Here is a 27179-nt window from a genome sequence, read left to right on the forward strand (position 1 = left end):
CCGTTTCATACGTAAGTTTAAAAGTTTTTCAAGGTGACCATTATTGATCGTAGTATAGCTTTATGGTTCCCTTGGAGATGCGTCATTCATAGCTTGTCACACTGCAGCCAAAATAGTGCTGAATGACTGATGATCTTCTTTTATTTCCTTTTTTTATACAAAATTTCACAAATAAAAAAAAAGTTAGCTATAGCAGGATTTATCTGATATTCCGATTGTCAAATATGTGCAAGTGGATGTGTTTTGTTGTTCAAACACCTTCATAACGATCGCGTTAGTTGAGCTCAGAGCCATATGGTTGAGCGGTATGTGCAACGTATTTTAGATATCTATCTTATTAAAATACCTAAAAATTATAAGTACATTAGGCTATTAGGAATTTACCACCACCGGTTCAATTTGAGATTATTATTATTATTATTATTATTATTTATTTATTTATTTATTTATTTATTTATTTATTTATTTATTTATTTATTTATTTTAATTATTATTATTTATTTATTTATTTTTATTATTATTTTTGTTCTTTTTGCATGGAGTTTGCAAAGTGACAAAATTAAGCAAAGCACAACTAAGGTTAACGTTAGTCCACACTTGTATTTTCTGTTTCTGAATTTGATGTTATCAGAGGCTAAATGCAAACACATTTTTTTTATCTACTTTTGACTCTTATTTCATGCAAAGTGATGATATAATTGCACTTTGATTTTCTCTATTTGAAAGTTTTTAATGCTGTTATTTGATGTTAAGTTTTTAAAATGTGATGTTAATAAAATAGATTTTAACAGTTAACCTTAAGCCTAGTTTATTAACATTTTGTTGGGGTGATTGGGGCCAGGTGGGGCTCAGAACCATTTCCTACCTCTGAAGTGAGGAATGGCAGAACAAGGGGGTTGCATAATTAAATTATGCAAATTAGCACGTTACCTTTTACACAAGAAAATTATTCAATAAATAAATTAATGAATAAATATGCCAATAATATAATGGTAGACCCAAAGTTACACCCTTGCCTATGCTATTAAGAATATCCACTCACATTTTCTCTTTCACCACACCATGATCTTATTTGTCCATTTACAAATTAACAATAAAATTATTAGCATGCTTTTCAGTCATCTAGTTTGTTCTAAGTGAATCTGGTAAAGATGGGCTACAGCGCCACCATTTGTCATTATTGGTAATGACAGCGTTGAAGATATAAAATCTGTGTATGTGTGCATGTGTAAAGAATGCTTGTACTTCGTTTAGACATTCAAAACAATTTGTTAGTAGTAGCCCATATAATATGCAATAATCACGACAGGCAATGCATCAAGATATGAACCGAAATATATTTTTGTCATTTTTATTTTTTAAATCTCAATAAGCTAATCTAAAAATGCATCAGGAGAAAAATGAAGCATATAAAAAGGTTAGTTGAAAAGGCTATCCACCAGGGTATATTTACCATTTCCCCCACAATCACTCTAAATTTGATGAATTTGATTCTATCTGCATGTGCAATCTTTGGAAACCCATAAATGTCCAGATTGAAGTTGTGTTGCATTGCATGGGATTTAAATGCAGGAGTTGTGAGGTCAAGTCACAGGTGGTTTTTGGGAGTCCAAAACAGAGAACAGGTCTGTTGTTGAGGTATTTTAGGAGATTCCATCCGGGGTTGTCAGGCTGTGTTTGGATTGGATCGGTAATGATATGGGTTTGCCACTCCCTGCGGGGAATTCCCACTTTAGCCGGATTGAAAGCCGCTTTGACTCCGCCTCCTGTGCGCTTCACATTACCGCCAGCACACTTCACATCAGTTTCATTAATTTAAGAGTTTGACTCGCGTACTTTAGCTCAACCTGCCGTTAAAAAGCCGTTGCGTCTGGAGTATCTGAGGCGGTGGTGGGATGAGAAACAAAAGCGAATGTCTCTGGTGTCATAATGTCACGGTGATTTTACGTTTTTCCATCGTTACATTTATATACTGACGATACGCTTCAAAGCTTCGAAATGGCGCGAAGCGGCGACGAGAAACAAGGCAAACTCGATTTCGACGAAAGTCGGATTGACTCCGGAATCGACTCGTACAAATCAATACCCAGAGAACAGGACGGGATTTCACACAGCTCTGAGGATAAAGATAAAAACTGCGCTTTGGAAGAGAGACTGGACTCTGCTTACGTCTCTTCATCGTTAACAGTGGACAGTTTGGGGGATATTATCGAAAAATGCAGCATTTCTGAATGTGAAAGCGCGACGGAGTGTGAATACACCGAAGAGGAAGTCAGTTTCCTAACCACTGTTACAGAAGACGGAGACACGTACGTTTATAAATCTCTCCTTCATTGATGAGTTCCCATCTATCACCTGAGTGCAGTTCAAATGTGTTTAGAAGTCTAAATATTGGCTATTTGTGAGTAATCAACGCGCAATAAAATCCGGACTCGAGGGTGTTCATAGACCCGCGCCGCGGAGTGATATACAACGCGTTAACACTAAGACGGTTTAATCATGATAAAAAAAAATAGATTTTTAAAATATTAAAGGTGCCATATTTCCCTTTCGTGTTAATGGTGTAGGCGCTTCACAGTGATTCTGTTACAAGTGTTAAGTTAATGACAGCTAAAAATAGTTAATAAGAGAAATAAATGTGCACCATGTTACTGTAGCCCACATTTGAACAATATTTAGATTGCACTGCAACATTCCGTTATGCCAGGGACTTTATTTTCAAGCGGATGAATGGAACTTTGAACTGAAAAATAGTGTATTTTTTTTTTTTAAAAGCAGTTATATAAGCAATAAGACACTTTAGCATGTCTATTGTGAACATAATCAAGCTCTAAGGGATTGCAGATTGCCCTATTTTTGTATCTTTGCTTAATTTTAATTCAAAACAATTTTAATTCAAAAATACAATAGTGTATTTTTTTTTAAATAAAACACTTATATAAGCAATAAGGCACTTTAGCACGTGTATTGTGAACATAATCAAGCTCTAAGGGGTTGCAGATTGCCCTATATTTGTATCTTTTTGCTTAATTTCAATTCAAAACAATGCAATGATTTTGGTGCCATAGCCGAAATGTCTATAAACAAATAAAGTCTGTTATAAAAATGTTTCTAAATGTGATGTTAAGTTATAACTGGTAAAAAATAATTATTTTTTTATTTTATCTAGCAGACTTTTTTGTGTCATTTTTATAATGTAATTTAATGTGCTTAAATTCATATTCAAAAAAACAAATGTAGTCTCTGCAACCTAAAATGTTAGACTGATGCATATATAGATGGCATGGAGATGAATGGTGTGCAGGATATTGCTTCAATACTTTACCCACCTTTAATGGCCTAGATTTAGTTTTTGAAAGGCATTAAATGTTCATTTACCTTATGTCATGTTATCAGAGAGGATAGGAAGTCTTTAGGAATCTGGCATTCAGTGTAAAAAGTTTTACTGGATGACAGAAACGTAGAGTCTGTAGTATGAGTTTTCATAATTAAGGCCCATATAACTGAAATTAAAAATGGCTTTGAATAATAACTTCCAATGCACTTCATTTTAAATGCATTTTTTTTTTTTTGGCAAATAAATGCATTTAATTGAATTGGGGAAAAAGCAATTGAAATGGATTATTCTTTTCAGAAATGGTCAACTATTGGGAGGCAAGAAACTAAAATAAAAAAGTGATCTAAGTTGATGAATTTTTCAGCCTGTTTTAGTTTGCTGACTGACACATTCTCATGTGACCGATGAAGTTCTGATTACAGTAGCAGGCTTTTCTGTTTTAAACACTACAGTCAGTTAACAGACGTCTAGAAACTAGATCTGCCGTTTATGGCGCATGAGAAGAAGAAAGCAGAAGTATGCAGACAAGCAGTGGAATTCCCCTCGTTGGGTCAGAAAGCACGTTGTGATGGCAGCTTTTTGGAAAGTGCAAGGCCTTTGTTATAAACATGCATTCGTGTGCTTTTAATACTTTTTTTACCCCAAAAAGCACGTGTCACAAACATGTTTATGCAAGCAGTGACCTTTACACCAGATCGTGGTTCAACCTGTAACGTATATATGTTCAAAAACATACGCAAACATTCACCACACAAGTGGGCACAAACACACGGCCTGGTTAATGTCAGCCTGCTTTCATTTCTGCATTCTGCAGTGACAAACCAGGTTGTATACAGTTCTCATCTCACATTTTGATTCATCTTTAATCTTCTAGTGACCTGCTTAGGTTTACCTTTGGCCTGCTTTTGTTGCTGTTGCAAGAAAAAAACTCTTGTCTTTTCCCTGAATGTCATCAGAGTGAAGAAGATGCACTAAAGAAACTTTTGAGGAGTAGTTCACCAAATTAACCTTTTACAATTAGTTCAAGAGTTTTTAATCAAAATAACTTAAAGTTCCTCGTAGTGCATGGTGGACAGTTTGAATAATAATTAACATAGTTCTTCATTCCTGTTACAGTGCAAGTAGTGCTGGGTAGATTACTTACAAGTTGTAGATTAGAAGTTACATGATGAACGTGATCTGGATTAGACATTCGGTATGTAGTCTGACTACATTTTGATTACTTTTAGATTACTGAAGCATTTATCACATAGACTTGAATGTGATTTATTGTGTACTATTGATTTAAAAAAAAAAAAAAATAAGGGAAAGAAGTATAGCTGTAACGATTAACCACGAGCCGGTTGACAATCGATTCAAATATGTGACCATTCAAATCGGTTGAGATGCTAAACAAATTGCGATTCAGTTAGGGTAAGAGCTTATATGAATGCATGTTGTTAAGATGGTAATTTTTCTTTTCATCTTACCTCTGTATAATGCACATTAAAGTTCATAAGTGCAGCGTTACTTTGTTCATAAGTGCTTTGTTTACAGCGGTAACCAGGGAAATGCTTTAAGCGCCACCTGCTACAGTGTTCATAAGTGCTTTGTTTACAGTGGTAACCAAGGAAACGCTTTAAGCGCCACCTGCTACAGTGTTCATAAGTGCTTTGTTTACAGCGGTAACCAGGGAAATGCTTTAAGCGCCACCTGCTACAGTGTTCATAAGTGCTTTGTTTACAGTGGTAACCAAGGAAACGCTTTAAGCTCCAACTGCAGTGTTTATAGACCCCTTTTGTGCGGACGTCACAGGTACGTCACGGCGCTAGCTGGAGGCAAAACAAACAGAAAACTGGAGGCGGCTAATACAAACCAACACAGGGTCGGCTACTCAAGGAGCTTAAAATGTCGTCTTGTTGTGTTGTTGGTTGCCAGAATCGACGGAGAACATTTTATATACATTGTTGTGATTAATTGTGACCGGAATTTAAGAACATGGTAAGAAAGAATAAATACAGAAAGTTTATAATTAATTCGCAGTCTTCGGAATTTTTATTTCTAGAAAATATTTACATCTTAATAATAATTTTACTGTAATCTCACTCTTTATTTAATCTAAGGATTTATACGCCCTCAGTTTCTCTTTACTATACACGCTCGGTTTCTCTATCAGGTAAGTGTAGATGTCAGGCCACTCAATCGGAGGTAATCCTGTCAGATCGTCCTTCCAATGAGTGATTGTGTACGGGTCGACCAATCTGGTTCCGCCCGTTAAAGTTCACTTTTTCAAATAATTATCGCGGTCCCGGACAGTGAGTGACCTTAAATATTCAGATAAAGCAGATATATTCAGATTTTCTCCAGCAAGCTAAGAAAACTCGCTGGCTACCGTTTGTTCAAGTGTTGAGGGGAATCTTTCTGCCTCCAGCTAAGCCCCGCCCACACAAATACGTCACCTTGTTTACCAACTGTAAAAGGGTCTATACCTGCTTTGTTTACAGCCGTAACTAAGGAAACGCTTTAAGCTCCACCTGTAGTGTCCAGAAGTGCTTTGTTTACAGCGGTAACCAGGGAAACGCTTTAAGCCCCACCTACTGGAAGAGAGTGAATCTGCATCTCGTTCAGTTCGTCTGCTGTTTCTGCTTCATGCAGATATTTCTCCTGTATAGTTTCACAAATCTACAGTCAAACCATTCATTTTAAATGGAAAGACACAGACAAAGCCTTGTATTGTTTATATGACGATATTCCTTTTAAGAAACGTGCAGCTTTTTGTCAAAGCAATAATAAAAAAACACGTTTCATTTATAATTTGTCCAGGGTTTTCATGATTAATGCAATCATAAAAATGTCAAAACCTTGGGAATCCCTATATTATATGAACAAACGTTAATAAACATGGCCAAAGTCTTCCATATTTGAAATCTTTGTCAAGACTTCGAATATTAATGATTAGAGAAGTGCACTGGATTTGTCAAAGACAGTATAACACAGCTATGCATTGATAATGTTTAGTAACTTCAGTATTTATTCAAATATTGTGCACAAATCATACAGTACAGCCCCAGTCGTCATCCAATCTCACTATGTGGGAAAAGAGCAGCGTGAACACTCTTCAAACTCTCTTCTTTGATGTTTCACAGAACAAGGTCACTAGGTGGAATTAATGATGACCCCATTTTTTTTATTATTATTATTTTTTTTATTATATGCGAACTGAACCTGTTGATTTCATATGCAGGGAAATTATATGATTCATGATCGCTTTAACACAATCAGATTGATGACACTGAAGTTGTTCTCACATTATTTTGATGCTGAAACCACTCGCTTCCACCTGCTTCCTTCTGGCTTACTGTAAAAGTGAAGACTAGGTTATCGCATGTGGGGAAAGAAGCCGAGAAATCTCACACCTGCGAGGAAATACGGCAGCGGGAGTATGGGGAAAAAGATCAATTAATGTTCCTGCATGCATCATTTACTGGTTCTGTTTGTGACTCATCTGCGAGCGACGGATTTGTTTCATGCAACCAGCCAAAAACATGTCTAGGTCATATTTTAGTCAAAAGAGAAAGGATATTTTGCATAAAGAAAACAAAGTCTATTTTTAGGACACTTGATTATGTCTTGTTGAAAAACTTCTTTATTTTCTTTATGCAAAATGCAATCTTTTTTTTTTTTTTTCAAGGACGAAATGTGACCTGGACCTGTTTTCTTGAGATCCACTCAACTGCAAATCCTTCACTTCATTTGCAACATTTCCATTTTTATGTCTTCACATCTCATCTGTGTTTTAAATCAGCTGCACTGTCATTTTGTTAGGGTTTTATTAACCAAAGCAGCTCCCTCTGAAGGGTTTTTATGATACGATAGCAAGACGATCGCTGATACCAATGCTCTTATAATGTGCAAAAACTCCAGTGTTGTGCAATGGCTAAATACACTTTTGTGTGGTATATTTCTCAGTATCGTTCGCCTTATTTTTTCCATCACACATTGTGAAATGTGCTGCTTTTAGACTGCGGTTTACTTGATAGTTCCTTCCCCTAACCGTTGGCTCTGCTTCAGCTTTTAACCAGCAACTTTTTTTGTTTGTTTGTTTGTGTGTCTGTGTTTTCTAGGATTCTCCATCTGGCCATAATCCACGAAGAGGAATGTTTTGCACGTCAGCTGATAGAACTGTTTTCTCCAGATCTGATGGATATTCAGAACAACTTGTATCAGGTATCTTGTCAGAAATCTGTTGCATAACAAATTCTGTTGCGTTCAATGGATTGGGAAGCAATCTCTCCAGAAACCCGTTCTGCTTGTGTTTTAATGAATAAGACCCTGAAGGAATAGAAAAGCTGTTGTAATAAGTTTGGTTATTTTTGTTTCCTCTTTGAGGGAAACTCCCTGAGCACATATCAAATAATAATGGTGGTTTATTACACTCGTTTGACAGCCTCGCTTTCAATTGTTATTTTGAAATTTGGGGTTTATCCGATGACAACAGACGAGGGGCTTTCTGAAGAAACCCCCTACGCTATAACTAGGATTGCTTTAGTCAGAAGAGCAAAATGAACCATTTATTTACTTTTTTTGTTGGCATTTTGGTAGCAGGAAGCTGTGGCCAAGTCAACAGACTGATTAATATTCTCAGTCATGGAAATATCAATGAATTACCCTTTCAAAGCTTTGTTCAGGGTGTGATGTAACATCTAAAATAACCACAGCTGATTATTATGATTACTCACATATTCACCATGGAAAGTGGTGATGCACCGCTGGAATATCTGTAGCTAGACAAATGGACTCATGCGTAACTTTTGACATTACAATGCATCATTTTTTGGGGAAAGAACATGAAAATGTTCTTGCTTTGAAGAAAAAAGAAACCTTAACTCTTTCCCCGCCATTGACGTTTTATCTCGTCATTTAATAGACAACACATTCCCGCCACTGACAAGTTTTTATGGCTTTTTGTGTTTTCACTGTTATACACTTGGGGGCGCTATTACACATCTTCTGAAAGGGTACCAAACCTCCCGAACAAAAACACACGTGAACAGGACGGAGAAATGAGCGATCTCTTGTGTAAACAGATGTATATTAAAAATAATGCAATCGTACTGAATATTATCCAGATGTAGTTTTTGATTAAAAAGGCTCAGCTTTTTGCTCAAAATTATTCATTTTTATGAAACCTACCTATATTCAAGTTCTGATTTTAAAAAGTAGAGGCTCTGATCTTTATTTTGGTGCATTGCATATTCAAATATTCATACAGCAAAATATACTGGAGTCCATCAAAGTTGAGTGTAAATCATCGGTGGCTTGCAACTTTTTAAAAAAAATGCTTGCAGGTTTAACGGGAGTTAACGGGTTTACTTTGTTAAAAATTCAGACGGGGTTCAGACTGCGATTTCCAGCCTCAATCTCACTGGAATAGGAACAAGTGTTTCTCGTTGTGCTCCGCTCTAACATATCTTCTCAGAAATCATGAATGATAGAAATGCGTTGGTCAAAAGGCTGGGATCACTAGACATTGTGAATCTTATCCAAAAATGTGACCTTTTTTGTTCAGAACCCTGTAGTAGTTCATATTAACACTGATTCACTCGTCTAGTCTAGATTACAGTCAATTTGAAATCAAAATCAGCCCTGCTTATCGTCAATGATTCACCAGTACGTGTTATTCAGAGAAAGAAAATGTCGTCATGTTTCATGAAATGTAATAACTTGCTCCGCCTAAAGAAACGACTTTCCTTTTCTGGAAAAGGGAAAACCCCGGCATCCAATCGATTCCTGATGGATAAAAAACACATTTAATATCCTTCTTAGGCCCAAAATGTCACGTTATTGAAGTAAAACGGGATGCAAACGCTGTTTTTGATGCTAGTTGGGTTTATTAGATAAGAGGATGTCAGATTTGGGTCAGACGGTCTTGAAGTACATCTGGGTGTGAGTCTAAAGGAAACGCAGCACAAATCTGACAGTCAGCACTTCAAGCTGTGAGTAATACTGGTGCTGCTGCGCTTTTACCAAAAGCCACGTAATCAACTAAGGCCAGGCCATTGGTCATATTACTCACATGTTTCCTTTTGACACAGTCAGTGTGTAACTCCCAGATTGAGTAAACCTGTGCATGGTCCCTCTTCTTAGGAATAAATGAAGCCCAGTTCTTCTTGTCCTTCCGGGATGTGATTTAAATCACAAGGGTTTGTGGATTAATGCCATTCTTCTGTGCTCTTGCTAACCCAGTCAGATCGAGCGTGATGGCCCGAAGCACTGGGGTTGTAATCTTTGCATTTTTGAGACACGGGGACCGTCCCCAGACTGCACATAACCCAATATATCCGGTTGCATTAAAAAATGAAACCATACTTTGGTTCACACGTACCATTTTGGGAGAATGGGTTCATATTATTAATAAAAAATATTATATGATGTATATTATTATTATATGTTTGTATGTATGCAGATTAACTTTATATATGCATGTATATGCACACACACACACACATTTTTATTTCATTATTTGAAAAATAATATATTATACTAATTTATAAATGATATATATACATATTAAAATAATTGTAATTAAGTTAATTAATATGCATATAGCGTAATGATAAATTATGTAAATCAAAGAAGTATGATTTGCAAAAATTAAATACATTTTTTAATTATATACACACAACTGTATGTATGTGTGTGTGTAGTATGTGTGTGTGTGTATATAATATATATATATATATATATATATATATATATATATATATATATATATATATATATATATATATATATATATATATATATATATATATATATATATTAGGGGTGTAACGGTTCACAAAATTCACGGTTCGGTTCGATACAATACACTGATGTCACGGTTCGATTCGGTTCGATACGTTCGTTTTAGATACAGCAAAATGTAAAAACATCTCAACTTTTCAGAATGCCGCAAGCGCACCGCGGGTCATGTGACAAGAACTAACCAATCAGCTTCATCCTTTCCCGTAACAACGTTGAGAGCTCAGCCAAGATGAAGGATCAGCTGATCATAGTTGTATATGGATTGCAATTTTGAAATAAATTTAGTAGCAGAGCTACTGCAAGCGATTTTTAGAGCTGCAAATCCATTTATCCTTCGCTGAAATTTCCGCGTCTCATGGAGAGAGCACGTCATTGTTGCTTAGCAAAGACAGACGCCTCATGAGCGCTTCTGCCCAAGCGCTTTGGAAAGGAGGAGAAAGACGCGCTTAGCGTTTTCCATGCGTTTTTAGGCACGATATGTGAACGGCCCCTAAGGCGCTCGCTCACTCAGCACGCGCTGAAGGCTCGTTGCAAAATGTCGAATGCCTTTAACAGACCAGAAATATAAGATCCTAAAATAACCAACAGGTCTGGTGTTTGGGTTGGATTCCCTGTAAGCTATAGTTTCTAAATGCTGCAGGGATAGTTTGCTGCGTGCATGTTTCTCCTTTTTTTCGTCTTTTCCCAGATAGTACTGACGCATATATCCCAGATATTCCCGCTGGTGTTTTTTTTTTTTTTTTGTAATCCCGCTGGTGTACCCTGTCATGTTGCAGATGCGACATACCGTTGTTTTTTTATCCACCACTCTCTTGCCATCACCATTATAGCTTAAAGGGAATCCAAAGTGCACCCAAACACCAGACCTGTTGGTTATTGGAGGATCTTCTCATTTCTAGTCTGTTAAACACATTGGCTATTTTGCAACGAGCCTTCAGCGCGTACTGAGTGAGCGAGCGCCTGCTGAGTAGCCTAACATAAACATATAAGATGGTGTTTTTTTCTTCTTCGGGAGTGTCAGGGGCGTTGCCTGTTACGTTGTTTGGGTTATTGGGCTACCTTGTTGAACGCATATCATTATATTTCTCTCTCTCTCTCTCTCTTTTTTTTTTTTTTTTCAAATATAATTAATTACTCCAACGAACCGTTCGGTATACATAATGCGTACCGCGTACCGAACCGAAAGCGTCGTACCGAACGGTTCAATACGAATACGCGTATCGTTACACCCCTAATATATATATATATATATGTATATGTATTTTTAACACAAAAACACTATTTATTTAAATTATAAATGTTAATGTATATATTTTAAAATAGATCAATAGTTCAAACAGGAAAGCACTATGATGTCCAGGATCAGATCTGTTTTCATGTGACCGTGCAGTGTTTTTGTCACTAGCCGGGACACTCCTATAACAGCGTTTTATCAGATGCTTACTTAATTCTGCTGTCCGTAGACGCCGTTGCATCTGGCCACGTACCTGAACCAGTCCACCGTCGTGAAGAGCCTTGTAGAGAAGAGGGTCTCGCTGGAGCTCCAGGACCAGGAGGGAAACACCCCTCTCCATGTGGCGTGTGAGCACGGATTCTGGGACTGTGCCAATGAGATGATGCACCGCGCCTCACCCAGCAAACTGGCCTACGTGCTGGAAGCACAGAACTGGAGAGGTGAGAGTCATCACATTCATTAGTGAACAGAGCTGTGCTGCGCTGGGCCTCAGTGACTGACTAGGGTTTGTGCTCCAGACACGACTGATTCCTCCATCATGTGTTTCGTTGCAGCAGCTGCATAGCATATATCTGTGTTTTTCTGGCACATGTGTTGGGAAGAGGCATCTTGAGAAATGCAGTCACACTTCTGCGACTCTGACTGGATCATGAGGATTGTTATTGAACGAAACAGTCGTGTTAGAACAAGGAAGTTGGCAGCAAAAAGTGCCCTGGAGTTCTGCTGTCATGAGCTTCCAGTATCAGTGTTTCATAACATCATCATCATTCAGTTTTCTCTTCATGTCAGCTGCCGTCTCGTTTAGGAAATGCATTCTGACTACTGCTTTTATCAAACACATTACTGCATTGATAAAAAAGCTAAGAGAAGAAATGCATTACATTTTTGTATGGCAACGTCATAAAGTGCAATAAACAATGCATTACACGAGGGTTTTAAAAAGCAATAATTCATTAAATCATAAAAATGTAAAATCTTTTTTTAAGTTTGGCTTTAAAAATTTTTTTGGGGATTATTTAAACATGATAAAAAGGATTCCAGGTTTGAAATCTTTAAAAAGCTAAATAAAAATATTTGAAAAAGCTAATAAAATTGATAATAGCACATAACAATTGCTAAAATTAAAATTGAAGAAATAAAAAAAAATTTAAACTGAAAAAATAAGTTAATAAAATATTAATAAATACTACAATTGTATATAAATGATACTAATGCTCTTTATATTGTCTTGATTATTCATTTACATGAGTACAAAAGCACTCAATATAACTAAAATTATACAACTAACTGTATACTGCAGAAAATAATAAAAATTACAAAAGCACATAACCGTAATAACTTAAAAAAGCTGTATGGAAAAATACTGAAAACAGCAAAATATGCTTACAAACACCTTAGAAACTAAATTTAATATTAAAATGAGTAAAGGTGAAATGAAAACATGGTTTTCAGATTTATTTACTTAACCTTTGTGAATATAATCCATGCTAAATGTTATGACGCAAAGTTGGATTTTAAGAAAGGGAAATTAAGTTAGAAATTATGGAGAATCAAGAAATTATATATTATATAATCAAGTAATCCATAAAATAAGTGTATTCGGATTAAGAGCATTTTAAGATGTAATATACTCTAATTACAAGTACTTCTTCTTGAAAACTGATTACTGTAATGTACAGCGTTTTATATATTTATGTAGCTTATATGTTTCTGTCATCAGAGTTGATACTACTATGTGTTACATAGGGTCAGTTTTATGAAATTGAGATTTATGCATCATCCGAAAGCTGAATAAATAAGCTTTCCATTGATGAATGGTTTGTTAATAGGACAGTTATTTAAAATAATCTGGTATCTGAGCGTGCAAAAAAATCTAAGTGTTGAGAAATCGGTTTTAAAGTTGTCCAAATGAAGTTCTTAGCAATGCATATTACTAATTAAAATGAAGTTTTGATTTATTTAAGGTAGGAATTGAACATGATCTTTTCTTAATATCCTAATGATTTTTGGCATAAAGAGAAATCTAATTCTGACCCATATGATGTATTGTTGGCTATTGCTACAGATGTGCCCCAAGACTGGTCCAGGGTCAGGTGTAACGTGGGCTCTTGTGTTATTCTGCAGGTCTGACGTGTCTCCACGTGGCTGTGCTGCACAAGCATCATCGTCTTCTGCGGCTGCTGATGAAGAGCGGAGCGGATCTGAACATCCAGGTGAGCTGCTGCGGCCGATGTGTTGTGTGAAGTGAAAGCCTTCAGTCTTGTGACCAAGCGTGTGTCTGGTTCCTCCTCAGGAGGGGACGAGCGGGAAGACGGCGTTGCACGTGGCGGTGGAGCTGCACGACGCGCCGGCGGTGAACATGCTGCTCAATAAAGGAGCCAATGTAGACGCGGCTATGTTTAACGGCTGCACCGCGCTGCATCTGGCCGTGGGCCGACAGGACGCCACCATCGCTAACCTCCTGTGTCAGGCCGGAGCCGACAAGATGATCAGAAACATGGAGGACGAGACGGCCCTGGATCTAGCCGACGGCAATGATGATGTAACTACACCCCAGTTACATTATTATCTATGAGAAAATGTGCAGTCAGACAAGAGATTGAGCCTCTTTCAGTCTCAAACAACTCTGAATCGATGTTGTTAATATTGTCGATAAAAACTAAAATTGGTTTTGTTCATTGGAATAAGCCAGAAGTTTATTTGCAAAAACAGATAACAGTTTTTTTTTTATTGACATGTTTTTGTTTTATTGTTAGTTTAGGTTTTTTAAAACTAATTAAAATAACCCAACTGCAGTCTGATTGAGATTAACTGGAATGCACAATGAAAAAACATGATTTTTTAAGTTTTAAAAACTGAGTTATGTTTCTGCAAATTAACTGCAAACTTCTATTCTTTAAGTTTTTATTTGTAATATTTTGTGTGCTTGATACTAAATATTCTAGGTATTATTAATAAATATTAATTTATTTTTAATAATAAGTTATAATAACATTTTATTACTATTTGTATATAATTTAAAAGTATTCCTATTAATTTTGATTTGCTACTATTATAAAGACGGTTGCACTTTATTTTACAGTACGTGTACTAACATGTACTTATAGTGTATTTATCGAAGAAGGTTCTGGTAATACAAGGTAACTACATGGGGTAGGGTTAGGTTTAGGGTTAGGTTCAGGGTTAGTACCTAGTTATTACACAGTTATTGTAATTAATATAATAAGTACATAGTATGTACATGAGGAACAGGACTGTAAAATAAAGTGCTACCAGAAAGACTTTTAATATTCTAATTGTTGTTAAGAGATTCATTCATTATTAATTATAATTATAATAAATATTAATCTTATTATTTCATTTTATAATGAACAATATCCATAATTTCCATTAAAAAGTACAGTAAGTTACAATGTGCAATTCCACAACATTTAATAGGTATATTAAATTTAAATTAAAAATTAAATTTATATATTTAGCTGACGCTTTTATTCCAAGCGACTTAGTGCATTCAATTTATATATATATATATATATATATATATATATATATAACCATACCAAACTGAAGTAGAACTAAACTAACTAAAATGACTAAATATTACAAATTTATAAAAATTATTAATATTTTATAAAGCTAAAGAAAAAAATTTTAAACCAAAAAAAAAAAAAAAAAAAAATGATAAAAGCACATAATAAAGCATCTGAAAATAATCCATAAGATGTTCAAAAAGACTTTAGATACTAACTGAAGTAAAAGTTGACTAGGCCAAGAAAATAAGTTACAGTTAAAAAGCATACAAATATTACTAAAAATGACATAGAACAGGACAAAACTGCATAAAATGAAAGCTAAAAATATACAGTAAGTTAAGAGTAATAAAAATAAAACAATACACAAAATATTAATTCATTTTTATTAAAGTTAAATAATAATAATAATAATGTTGTTTATAATGTCTTGCATAATAAGGGATATATTTTGTGTTGATTATGAATGTGTGCATGATCAACCAATCCATTACTACTGATTACAGGAAATGCATTTGCTCGGTCAGCTTTGCATTAGAAGTGGGATGATGTGGTCACCGTTTCTCCTTTTGCTTTTGCAGATTTTGGCCTTGTTCCCCTTCGATGACATTCAGATCATGGGCAGGACCGTCATGAGCTTCTCCTGAACGTGTCAGCGGCACGTTCTTCAACTTTGAGAAACTAGTGTGAAATTGCAGGACTTTGGTTTTAATGATGTACAGCTTTTGGAAAGGTCTGCGTGTAAGCTCATCTATTTATGTCCAGCGGAGATCGGGCTGGTTGTGCGGCAGTAACCGCTCGGAGTCACTCGTGAAGTGGTCGGGACGTGCGGACGTGACTCGTATTGTATGTAGTCTGTTGAGAAACCTTCATGTCAGACAACACAAATGCATTCTGGTCTATAATTAGCGTTATTTGATGTTTTGTAGCAATACAGTGCTGGTGTAAACAAGATGAGTAAATGAAACACTGCTTTGCAAACGTTTTATCCAAACAAAAGGTTCAATAAAAGTAGTTTTAATATTTACGTGCAGTGTATTCTCTCTACTTAGATTGCATTTTTTATTTTATTTGGGGCCCACGAAGAACATCTGCAAGCGACTATGATCCATATTTACATTTATGCATTTATCAGATGCTTTTATCCAAAGCGACTTGCAGTGCATTCAGGTTACACACTTTTTTTTATCAGTATGTGTGTGTTCCCTGGGGATTGAACCCATGACCTTTTAATGCTCTACCACTGAGCCACAGGAACACTGTGCTGCGGTTCTCATAAGCATTAATACTGGGAAAACAACAAGCAGAACATACAGGAAAAGCCACAAAAACAAGTTCCTGGTAAATTTGTAAAAAGAACAGCATGGAGGGAAACTGTGTGTGTGTGTGTGTGTGTGTGTGTGTGTGTGTGTGTGTGTGTGTGTGTGTTTCCAATCATTTGCCACATCACTCTTCCTCATAATTTACCAATAATGTGTCCCATTCATGTAAACTCAGACGGGTTAAAACACGCTTCCCTTTCATGTAAAACAAGTATGTTTTCTTGTAAATTTCAATCCTGATCTCTAATATACTGTATTATTGTAGTAGTTTTTGTTGACTATATACATAAATGCATATTTTACAATAAAAAATATTTTTAAGCTAAATTGTCTAAATATATTTGTACAATATTTGATACTTCTAAATATTTTTATTACATAACTTTTTTCTAATATGACACAATATGATAATTTTGAAAATAGCTTACAAATAAAAGATTAATATAAATAATAAAGAAAAAAGCAGTAATTAAAATATAATGTATTATATAATGTTTTAACATGTATTTATTAATACATTTAACCATAACGAAAAATGCAATATTTTAACAGTTTTATTAATGTATTTTAACAATATTAAAATTAAAAAACGTAATATAGAAACAACTACATTTTAAATGTAAATGTTAAAGTAAATTTACAATCTTCTAATGTTTTAACAAATTATTTGTAATATTTAGGGACTAAATACATACTTAAGTTTTACAATAAAATATCCAAAAGTTGGTACATATTTTAGCACTATTTTTAAAAATCACAGAGAAGCTGATATTATTGTAAAATATGTATTAATTGTATATATTGTATTGTAATATGTACAAGCGCACTGAGAATGCGCGCCGAGTACATTTCAAATTAAAAGTCCCCAGTGAAGCATAATGGATCTCCCCGCCCACAAACCCAAGGACGTTTTACTCTCTGAACTGTTTCAACAACACGACTGTGACAATACACCTTTCAAATATTTACCAAGGCCTCATAATACTAAATCCACGAGGAAACTATACGGATGCGTGAAGGTGTGTCTCCTTTCGCAACCGGAAGCGCTGCGGTGTGTGTGAAGTGAACACGTCGTCAGTCCAGATGAGCTCACGGATGAAGCAGGCCGGGAAGTTCGCGCTCACAAACACTCGGGATTTGTCCGGATCCTGCATGTTGATGGTGTAATTCCTGTCCGATAGCTTCATCGATACATGTTCGGCGCGGGAGCCCGATTGGAGAAGTTTTAAGGCGCTTCTGCTGGTGGAAAATGCCTCTGTTTACATGGAGGTACTGAAACATCACTGTAACACTCAAATAGAACATCTCTGACGTCACAGTCACTTTTAATGTAACACTGACAATTAGATTATTTTTGTTTGATACATTCATATCTTTTGCCTGCTTTTATGTAAAATTATTTATGTAGGCTGTCAAAAGGTAATTACAAACTGCTTTCAAATACATTGCTGTGTGTTCATCAAAGAATAATAATAATTAAAAAAACATTACAAATAATTTAGAACCAATGATAATTTTGCATCAAATCAGCATATTAGAATGAGCTCTGAAGATCATGTGACACTGAAGACTGGAGGAATGATGATGGAAATTCAGCTTTGCATCACAGAAATAAATTACTTTTTACAATATATTCACATAGAAAACAGTTATTGTAAGTTGTAATAATATTTTAAATATTTACTGCATTTTTAATCAGATAAATACAGCCTTGGTGAGCAGAAGAGACTACTTTCAGCACATAATACATACATATATATATATATATATATATATATATATATATATATATATATATATATATATAATTTTGAATGTGTGCACACGTTGATCTTCATGTGTACAACAATATCTAATATATTTTTATCTATCTATTGCTCTATCTATCTCTCTATCTATCTATCTATCTATCTATCTATCTATATACATGTATACCTTTTTTCATCTAACTATTTGCACAGGAAATCTACAATTTCTATTTTTTTTTTTTTTTTTTTTTTTTTATAGTTTAATTAACATCACCATGAAGCCAATGCAAAATATTTGACCAGTGATGATAAAAAAATACTTTTTGAAAAATAAAGTTTAATATAATATATATTTTTTTGCATTTCAGTAATAATTTTTTTTGACAGTGTTGTTGTTTTTTTTAATATATATATATATATATATATATATATATATATAATATCTTTCCCCATTTTTTTTTTCTAATAATCTTCTTTTTTTTCTTTTTTTTTTTTACCACCACATATATAGATGAGCTCTGGTGTTAAGTGATTTTAATCTGCTAGAAACAGTTTTTTTTGTTTTTTTTCAAGAGAGAAAATAAATCTGTATTCATTAATCTGGGAGTGTCGTGGAAATTCACTGGTCAGAAGGTGCTGAATGAAGTCTTTCAGAGACGCTTGGCAAACACCTTCATAAAGAAGTGTTCCAGGTTTAATGAAGCGCTCCTCTGCTCCTGATAGCAGTGGTCTAATGCGAGGTGTCAGGTAACACAGGAGGAACAGGGGTTAGTTTGTCCCGTCCTGAGCTCTGAACACAAAGCCGTTCTGTTGGAATGGGATCAGACCTGCTGCTGTTTCTGTGACAGGAGCGCTGAATTCTGCACTTACACCTGCTTTCTTTTCTAAAGACTCCTGTGTTGCATTTCGAGCAGGTTTGCTGATGTGTGACCGTTTTGGATTTCCTCGATAAGTGGACATGTGAAGTGTGGTACGAGTCATGTATGATATTGTCTGCTCAGTTTATGTTGGTGTGCGGCGCTGTGTGTTCTGCCGTCGGTGTTTGCGGACGCTGAAGACGCTTCGCTGCTGGGCGGCTGGCAGGACGTGTGGCTCTTCCGCTTGTTCCTCAATGTTTTGGGCTACGCCACCATCATCATCCCTGGATATTTTCTTATCAGCTACTTCAAACGAATCAACTATCTTGAAACAGGTTTGTTGAAGTCACTTACTTGTGTCGTTTCCAGTCTAAAGTTTATTTTTTTCCCACTTATTTGTTACCACTATATTTTTTTCTACTACTCATTCTTTCCGAGTTATGTTTTGCCACTTATTTTTTCCTACTTGTGTCCATTGTATTTTTATTTTTAACCTTTTTTTTCCTAGCTAGCTCCACTATATTTTTCCTTTTTTTCTTATATATATTTCCTACTTATCTAAAAAAAATGTATATATAATTTTTTTTTTACCCGTTATATTTGTACATTTTCCCTCTTTTTTTCCCCTATTTATGTCCCCTGTAATTTTTCCCTACAATTTTAATCCTACATTTTAAAAATATTTTTACCAGTTCTTTTTCAAACCTCTTATTTTTATTCTAAGTTGTCATGCATGTATATATTTCAGAAAAATAGGTTGTTTATTTATTTAAAATATTTATTAGTAATATAAATGATATGAATATGCATAAAGACATTAATATTTTCAAAATATATACTGTATGTGTGTGTATTTATGTTTACATAATAAATAATAAATATTCACAGAACACATATTATGTAAACAAAAACTTTTATTTTGTATGCGAGTAATCGTTTGACAGCAATAATACACACACACACACACTTATATATATATATATATATATATATATATATATATATATATATATATATATATATATATATATATATATATATATATGTATGTTTTTGTTGTTGTTGTTTTTTTTACTTATTTTATCCTACTGATCTTTTATTTGTTTTTTTTTTCCACACACATTTTGTTCCTACTCATATAAACTCTATAATTGGTTTTTTTCACACTTAATTTTCCCTACTTATGTCCACTATAATTGTATACAAGGAAGCTTGCATCAAAACGGTCATCATTTTCACTGTATTTGGACCTGAACATAGTTTAAAGTCATGGACACAGTGCTGATTTAATGTGTGTATGACTGTAGCAGCAGCTGGTGTGTGTGTGTGTGTGTGTGTGTTCAGAAGCTGACCGCTGAATCCTGTCGTCCTGCTGATGTTGTCTGCAGGTCGAGGGCTCTGTTTTCCTCTCATAAAGACGTGTGTGTTTGGGAATGAAGCTAAGACTGCACTGCTGGATGATGATGTTTCACCGGCGGTCAGAAACGAGTCTGAATCCAGTTCATCTGCTCGACAGGCCGTCAAACTCCTCTTCTGCGCTGCTGGACTCCAGGTTATACATTCAGTCCACACCACACTGGCTCGTTTCACTGGACGTTAATGGTCTAAACTACAATAAAACAATATCTGTGTTTTTACACTTTTTAAATAGTTTTAGTTAATATACAGTGTGTGTTTAAGTGTGTGTGTGTGTATATATATATATATACACATATAATGTTGGTGGGTGTTTGCAGTTTGTATGTTCCCCTTTTTTTTGTAAATTATTTTAATATTTAATTAAAATCAACATGAAGGCATTACAGGGATACGTGTTGAATTTAAAAAAAAGTGTAATTACAGTATTTTCTTTTATTTAAAAATATGTACCATTTTTATTTTATTTTTATTTTTTTAACAGTATGCGTTACAATAGTTTTTTTTATTGAAATAATATTTCTTGAAGTTATTTTATCATTTTTAATATGTGCACAAGTTGATAGTCTTCATGTGTTCAAAAATATCTAATATATATATTTTTATCTATCTATCTATCTATCTATCTATCTATCTATCTATCTATCTACATATATACATTTTTTTTCATCTAACTATTTGCACAGGTCAACAATCTTCACATGTTCTACAATATCTTTTTTTTATTTTTTTATTATTTAATTAAAATTACCATGAAGCCAATACAGAATATTTTAAGATTGATGTTAAAAATACTTTTTGAAAAATACAATTTAAGTAATATATATTTTTCTGCATGTCAGTAATGAGTTTTTCAGTTTGTAATTCCCATTTTTCTCAGTATTCATTCTCAGTAGATTCCCACTACTCCAGTTGCCTTTAAAAAAATAAAATGCAAATAGTTATTTTACGTTTAATGCCGTGTGCACAAGTTTAGAGGTTTTCATTGTTTTCTTCATTGAACTCTTTGCACAAATTAATAGTCATGTGTTCGTAATAATATCTACATATGAACTCCTAATTTTCACATATTGAAAAATCATGTTTTGTTCATTGTGCATTTCAGTGCATCTCAATCAAACTGCAGTTGTAGGTATAAAATACAGCAAACAGAGTGAAACCCCAGATTTTTGAGTTCTCTGTGTGTTGTTCTGTGGTGCAGGCGTCGTACCTGACGTGGGGTGTTCTTCAGGAGCGGGTGATGACGCGCTCGTACGGCGCCGGCGAGGCGGAGGGCAGCGGCGAGCGCTTCAGAGACTCTCAGTTTCTGGTGTTCATGAACCGGATCCTGGCGCTGACGGTGTCCGGTCTGTGGTGCGTCCTGTTCAAACAGCCCCGCCACGGTGCACCCATGTACAAATACTCCTTCGCTTCTCTCTCCAACATCCTCAGCAGCTGGTGCCAGTATGAAGCGCTCAAATACATCAGCTTTCCCACACAGGTACAGCACTGCATTCTGGGTAAACCAGCTGTATGGTAAAGCAGGTTTATATATTTTTTTATATAGCACATAAAACAATAAAATAAAAAGTCATTAAAAACACATAAAACAATAAAAAGTCATTTTTCAATAAGTATTTAATTAGATGTGCACCGTTTTTAATTTTTTGACAGTATTTTCCTCAAAAACTCTCACAAATTCTAATTTCCATAATAAATTTATGAAACATTATTACAGCAAATATAACCAACAATGTGTGTGTGTGTGTACATATATATATATATATAATTAAATGTACACACTATTTATTTTTAAAATATATAATTTATTCCATTTCAATAATTTTAACAAATATTACATATAGGATGCATACTTTTTACAATTTAAATAAAATAATGTTTTGGTGAATTTCGGTAATGATAAAATATAGATTTTTTTATATATATTTTAAAATATTTTATATATAAAATCACAGTGAAAGCAGTATAGCATATTTGATTTATATTTATATATTTTTTGTATTATTTAATTAAAATCACCATTGCCGTGACAGTATGATATATTTTACAAAATATAAAAATTAAATCAATTTAAAAAAAAATAATAAAAATGAATAAATATTAAATATTTGTAGCAATAGCCAAAAATACATTGTATGGGTCGAAATGATAGATTTTTCTTTTATGCCAGAAATCTTTAGGATATTAAGTAAAGATCATGTTCCATGAAGATATGTTGTACATTTTCTATCTAAAACTTAATTTTTGATTAGTAATATGCATTGCTAAGAACTCCACCTGGACAGCTTTAAAGGCGATTTTCCTCAATATTTAGAATTTCTTTGCACCCTCAGATTCCGATCCTAACAAACCATACATCAATGGAAAGCTAATTGATTCAGCTTTAATATGATGCATAAATCTAAATAAAAAAAATGGCTTCTTATGACTTATTTAGTGCTCACATCCTCTCTGAGCCTGATGTATGTCAGTATTATTATGTATTTCTCGTGTCGCTCGTGTCTTGATCGGACGCCTGATGTGTCTCCGTCGCAGGTTCTGGCCAAGGCCTCTAAGGTGATCCCCGTGATGCTGATGGGTAAGATCGTGTCACACAAGAGCTACGAGTACTGGGAGTACTTCACCGCCGTCCTGATCTCGCTGGGCGTCAGCATGTTCCTGCTCTCCAGCTCCACGGACAAACACCCGTCCACCGTCACCACCTTCTCCGGCGTGGTCATCCTCGGAGGATACATCGTCTTCGACAGCTTCACCTCCAACTGGCAGGACAACCTGTTTAAGTACAAGATGTCGTCGGTGCAGATGATGTTCGGCGTCAATCTGTTCTCGTGTCTGTTGACGGTGGGCTCTCTGCTGGAACAGGGCGCCTTCTTCGACTCGCTGGGCTTCATGACGCGTCACTCGGAGTTTGCGATGCACGCCGTGCTGCTGTCGGTGTGCTCCGCCTGCGGGCAGCTCTTCATCTTCTACACCATCTCTCAGTTCGGCGCGGCCGTCTTCACCATCATCATGACCCTGCGGCAGGCCATCGCCATCCTCCTGTCCTGCTTCCTCTACGGTCACGCCGTCACCCTGGTGGGCGGCTTCGGTGTGGGTGTGGTGTTCCTCGCCCTCTTCCTGCGCATCTACGCCCGCAGCCGCGTGAAGAAGAGCAGCAAGCGTCCCGCGCAGACACCCGTTCAGAAGGTTTAACCGAACGCTTGTTCGGATGTGTACAGAAGCCACATTTTCGTGGCTTGTTCGTCTTTTTTTCTGTTTGATGCAAAACTGGAGGTTTGTATTCCGTACGGTACAGAAAGGGATTATTGTTTATCATGAAGGGTTAGTTAGTTCACTCAAAAATAACAATTCTGTCCTGTCTCACCCTCATTTTTTTTTTCATAAGACCTTCGTTCACCTTCATCTTGATGAAATCCGAGAGCTCTCTGACTTTGCATAGACAGCAACAGAACTGTAATCTTCCAAGGAAATGCAAACTCTTGCTTCGTAAGATTAAAGTTGAGCCACTGATGTCACGTGCACTATTTTACTGATGTGACCTGGGAACATTAGAGTTGTGTTGCTGTCTATACAGAGTCAGAGAGCTCTCGGATTTCATCATAAATATCTTAAACTGTGTTCTGAAGATGAGCGAAGGTCTTATGGGTTCAGAATGACATGAGGGTGAGTTATTAATGATTTCATTTTAATTTGGGGGTGATTTGTCCGCACATTGTGATGTTTATTTAGATTTTTTCGTGCGTGTGTGAGAGAAATGAGTTGACGAGCCATCGAGTGAACACAGACTGTGATAGCCTTTGATATCTTTGTAATTTGGTACTGAAAAAATATGTTACGTTTTTTATTTAAAGTCTGCTTTAAGAAGTTATTGGAGAGGAAAATGAAATGTTGTTGAGCTGGAGAAGCCTTAGGAGCGCTTGCATCAGATCTGGGTCATATTTCACTCCGAAATACAAAGGAAAATATGAAATTAATAAGAAAACACAATAAGAAATAGAAAAGAACATATGGCCTTTTTTTTAAGAACTATTACATTTTTGAAAATGACATTATTTTCATCACAATTGAACACTTTTTTGTTTGTTTGTTCTTTTGCTCTTTATTTTTAAATGTTTTATTACTATAATACAACAATAAGATCTAAAATTAATAATAAAACATATAATACATAAAAAATGATATATATTAAAAAGCATAAAGGCATTATTAATAGCATAATAACATGCTTTCTCGCTTTGTAGGTATCATTTTTAAATATTTTATTATTATTAAAATACAATAATAAAATATTAAATAAAAATAAAATGGCGTTATATTCGTGATATCTAAGCATATTTTCTGCCCTAATAATAATCATTATTATTATTAATATTATAGATATTGGATTTTTATATTTTATTATAGTTATTGCAATACAATAATATAATACTAAAATAATAATAAAACAAATAAATTAAGACAATGTAAGCTTGGAGAACATTACATTTGTATTATTTCAATGAAAACTAAGAACATTTGATAACATGCAACATTATAATAAATAAATATAAAAATAAAACATTTTAGGAATCACTGAAAAAAAAAATCTTCTGAAAAAAGCACATTTTTAATCTCTAATACCCTTTATTATTATTTTTTATTTTTATTTTATAGGAGTACAGCTTTATTTATTGCATTACCATTAATAGACACACTTTTAACACAATAGTTTTTGATTTTGTGTGAAATGTGACCTAGACTTCTTGACTTGGTTTTTGTCATAAACTGAGATCACAAACCCAGTCCTAAAACTGAAGGTCCTCTTTGTGTTTTTATGATCCCTGTTCTCTCTCACAGGGTTTCTGTGTGTGGTTGTGTATCTGCCATATCAAACCAGAAACCCTCAGTGCCTGTTTGCTTCATCTGAGGGAACATGTGTGAGCGTTAATAGTGACAAACTGATCCCACGGTTTTATTAAAACACTGGATTCACCTCAGTCCTCCTGTCATAAAGAAATACTTGGGTCAAAGAAAAATGATATGTATGTTGCATAAAGAATTTTCATCATTTTCTTTAAAAATTGTTACTTACAATTGCAAATCTAATTAACAATCCTAATGATATATATTTAATTTTTTGCACTGCAGTTAAAAAAAAAAGGCTTTGACTTTAAAATATAGTTAAAGGCAAATTAAAAGTCTCTCCCTCATGTCATTCCAAACCTGCATTGCTTTCTTTAAAAGAGTGCAGAATATTCATGCATATTTTTTTTATAGTGTTTTTCTTTTCACCTTTTGGAGCTTGACCTCATGACGTGCTTTCACTGTATTGAAATAAAGCATGAATATTTTGTCTAATTCTCCCTTTTTTGGGTAATCCACAGAAGAAACGTGTGGAAACTCGGGTCAAACGAGTTTGAATAATGATGAGGGTATTTTTTATAAGAAGTGAGTTCATTTATACAATACTAATATCATCTATTTTAAATGTGTTTTATTAGAACACAGTTTTTTTTTTCATTATATTGAAGGGTCTTAGAGAAGCTGAAATAATTTTTTTGTTGTTGTTTCTGATAATCATTTAGTCTTTTTTCTGTTTTTGATTTGCATGTGCAATAATGTGCCTTCTGTTACAGTTTTGAGCATAGATTGGATTTCTGGATCAGTGTTTTATGGTGTTAAAAGCGTCAGGATGGGGTGATGTCATTCATACGGCTCAGTTAAACATGAGACGGAGGACTGAATTTTGGGAGTTTCACGGTCGGACCTCTTTGAGGAAGACGTGCTTGTTTACGTCTCTTTCGTCCAGCATTTACGTCCTTCCGCAGGTTGCAGAATTACTTAAAAACTCTAATCAGGACTAATGAGTACATTCACTAGACTGTAGTTTTATTTAATTGTTTTTATTCAGTGTTGGGGAGTTATATGATTAGAGATGCATTACCAGAAGAATCTCGTGAAGACCGAATCTCAACAAAAACTAAATAAAAACACATTATGCATAAAAGAAATGATGCTTATTTTAGGCCTTTTACACTTTTTTTAATGTTTCATTTTAATTAATTCATTATTTTTTTATTCTTTAAGTGACATTTCCATGGCAATTACATAAGCAAAAAATAAAACATTTATTATTATAATTATTATTGCACTGTGAAATTTTCATGTCTGGATGCGTTTTTTAATTCATTTTCATAAATGTGCAACAAAAAAAGTTCATTTAAATCCGCAAAACTTACATTAATTAGCAGTTAATAGTAGTATCCCACTAAAAAAAAAAAAAAAAAAGTCTTTAATTGCCATGAAAATATTGTCATAATTCAAAACTCTTCCTTTAGAGAAAACTTTTTTTTCTTCTTTTTTTTTTTGGAGTGAAATATGACCTGGGCGTAGTTGAGGGATCCCCCTCACCAGCAGAATACACGAGGTTTTGTTTTTCCGCGTGCAATATTAATTTCCTGTAAAAGCCCATTCATCTGTGGAGGTCAAAAGGAATCGGTCACCCTTGTAACGCAGATAAAGAGTGACGTGTCACAGTGGCGTTTTCATTTCGTTCTGAGGGAAGGTGAAGGACTAATATAGTCTCATTAACTTTTTTAGGATTCATTGTTTATACATATTGAATTAAATGTATTTGATCATGTGACCAAACTGTGTCAGATTTGTGTTCATCTTCTCTTTCCTCATACATGCTGTTTATTCTGTTTTATTCTGAGTTGGTGAACTGAACACATGCATGATGTAATCTGTTTTAATGGAGTCATACATTATTAATCATACATTATTCTTCCGACGGTGACTGAAAAATGAGTTCACTCGAAACCACAGTCGTGTCAGCGAGGTCATGTACATTCCTAAAACACATCGTACTTTATTTACTTTAGCAACTCTAACGCAACTACGTGAGATTTACAGTGTAATAATAAGAAAATAAGCTGATTTTACACTAGAAAAACAGCATACATTTAAA

General features: G+C 34.6%; 2 protein-coding genes across 2 annotated transcripts; both read left to right on the forward strand.

Annotated features, from left to right (window-relative positions):
• Positions 1-1732: 1732 nt before the first annotated feature.
• nfkbie (nuclear factor of kappa light polypeptide gene enhancer in B-cells inhibitor, epsilon) lies at positions 1733-15914 on the forward strand. Its single transcript, XM_052586538.1, has 6 exons — positions 1733-2309; positions 7441-7543; positions 11587-11797; positions 13482-13570; positions 13651-13899; positions 15469-15914. Exons 1-6 carry the CDS (start codon positions 1999-2001, stop codon positions 15532-15534), a joined length of 1029 nt encoding a protein of 342 aa, XP_052442498.1. The 5' UTR covers positions 1733-1998; the 3' UTR covers positions 15535-15914.
• A 1187-nt stretch (positions 15915-17101) lies between these two features.
• slc35b2 (solute carrier family 35 member B2) lies at positions 17102-26860 on the forward strand. Its single transcript, XM_052586539.1, has 5 exons — positions 17102-17478; positions 18959-19149; positions 20203-20366; positions 21432-21710; positions 22766-26860. The coding sequence occupies exons 1-5, from the start codon at positions 17459-17461 to the stop codon at positions 23420-23422; spliced, it is 1311 nt and encodes a 436-aa protein (XP_052442499.1). The 5' UTR covers positions 17102-17458; the 3' UTR covers positions 23423-26860.
• The last annotated feature ends 319 nt before the right edge of the window (positions 26861-27179 follow it).

This window comes from Carassius gibelio, chromosome B20 (genome assembly GCF_023724105.1).
Source record: "Carassius gibelio isolate Cgi1373 ecotype wild population from Czech Republic chromosome B20, carGib1.2-hapl.c, whole genome shotgun sequence".
Taxonomy (NCBI): Eukaryota; Metazoa; Chordata; class Actinopteri; order Cypriniformes; family Cyprinidae; genus Carassius; species Carassius gibelio.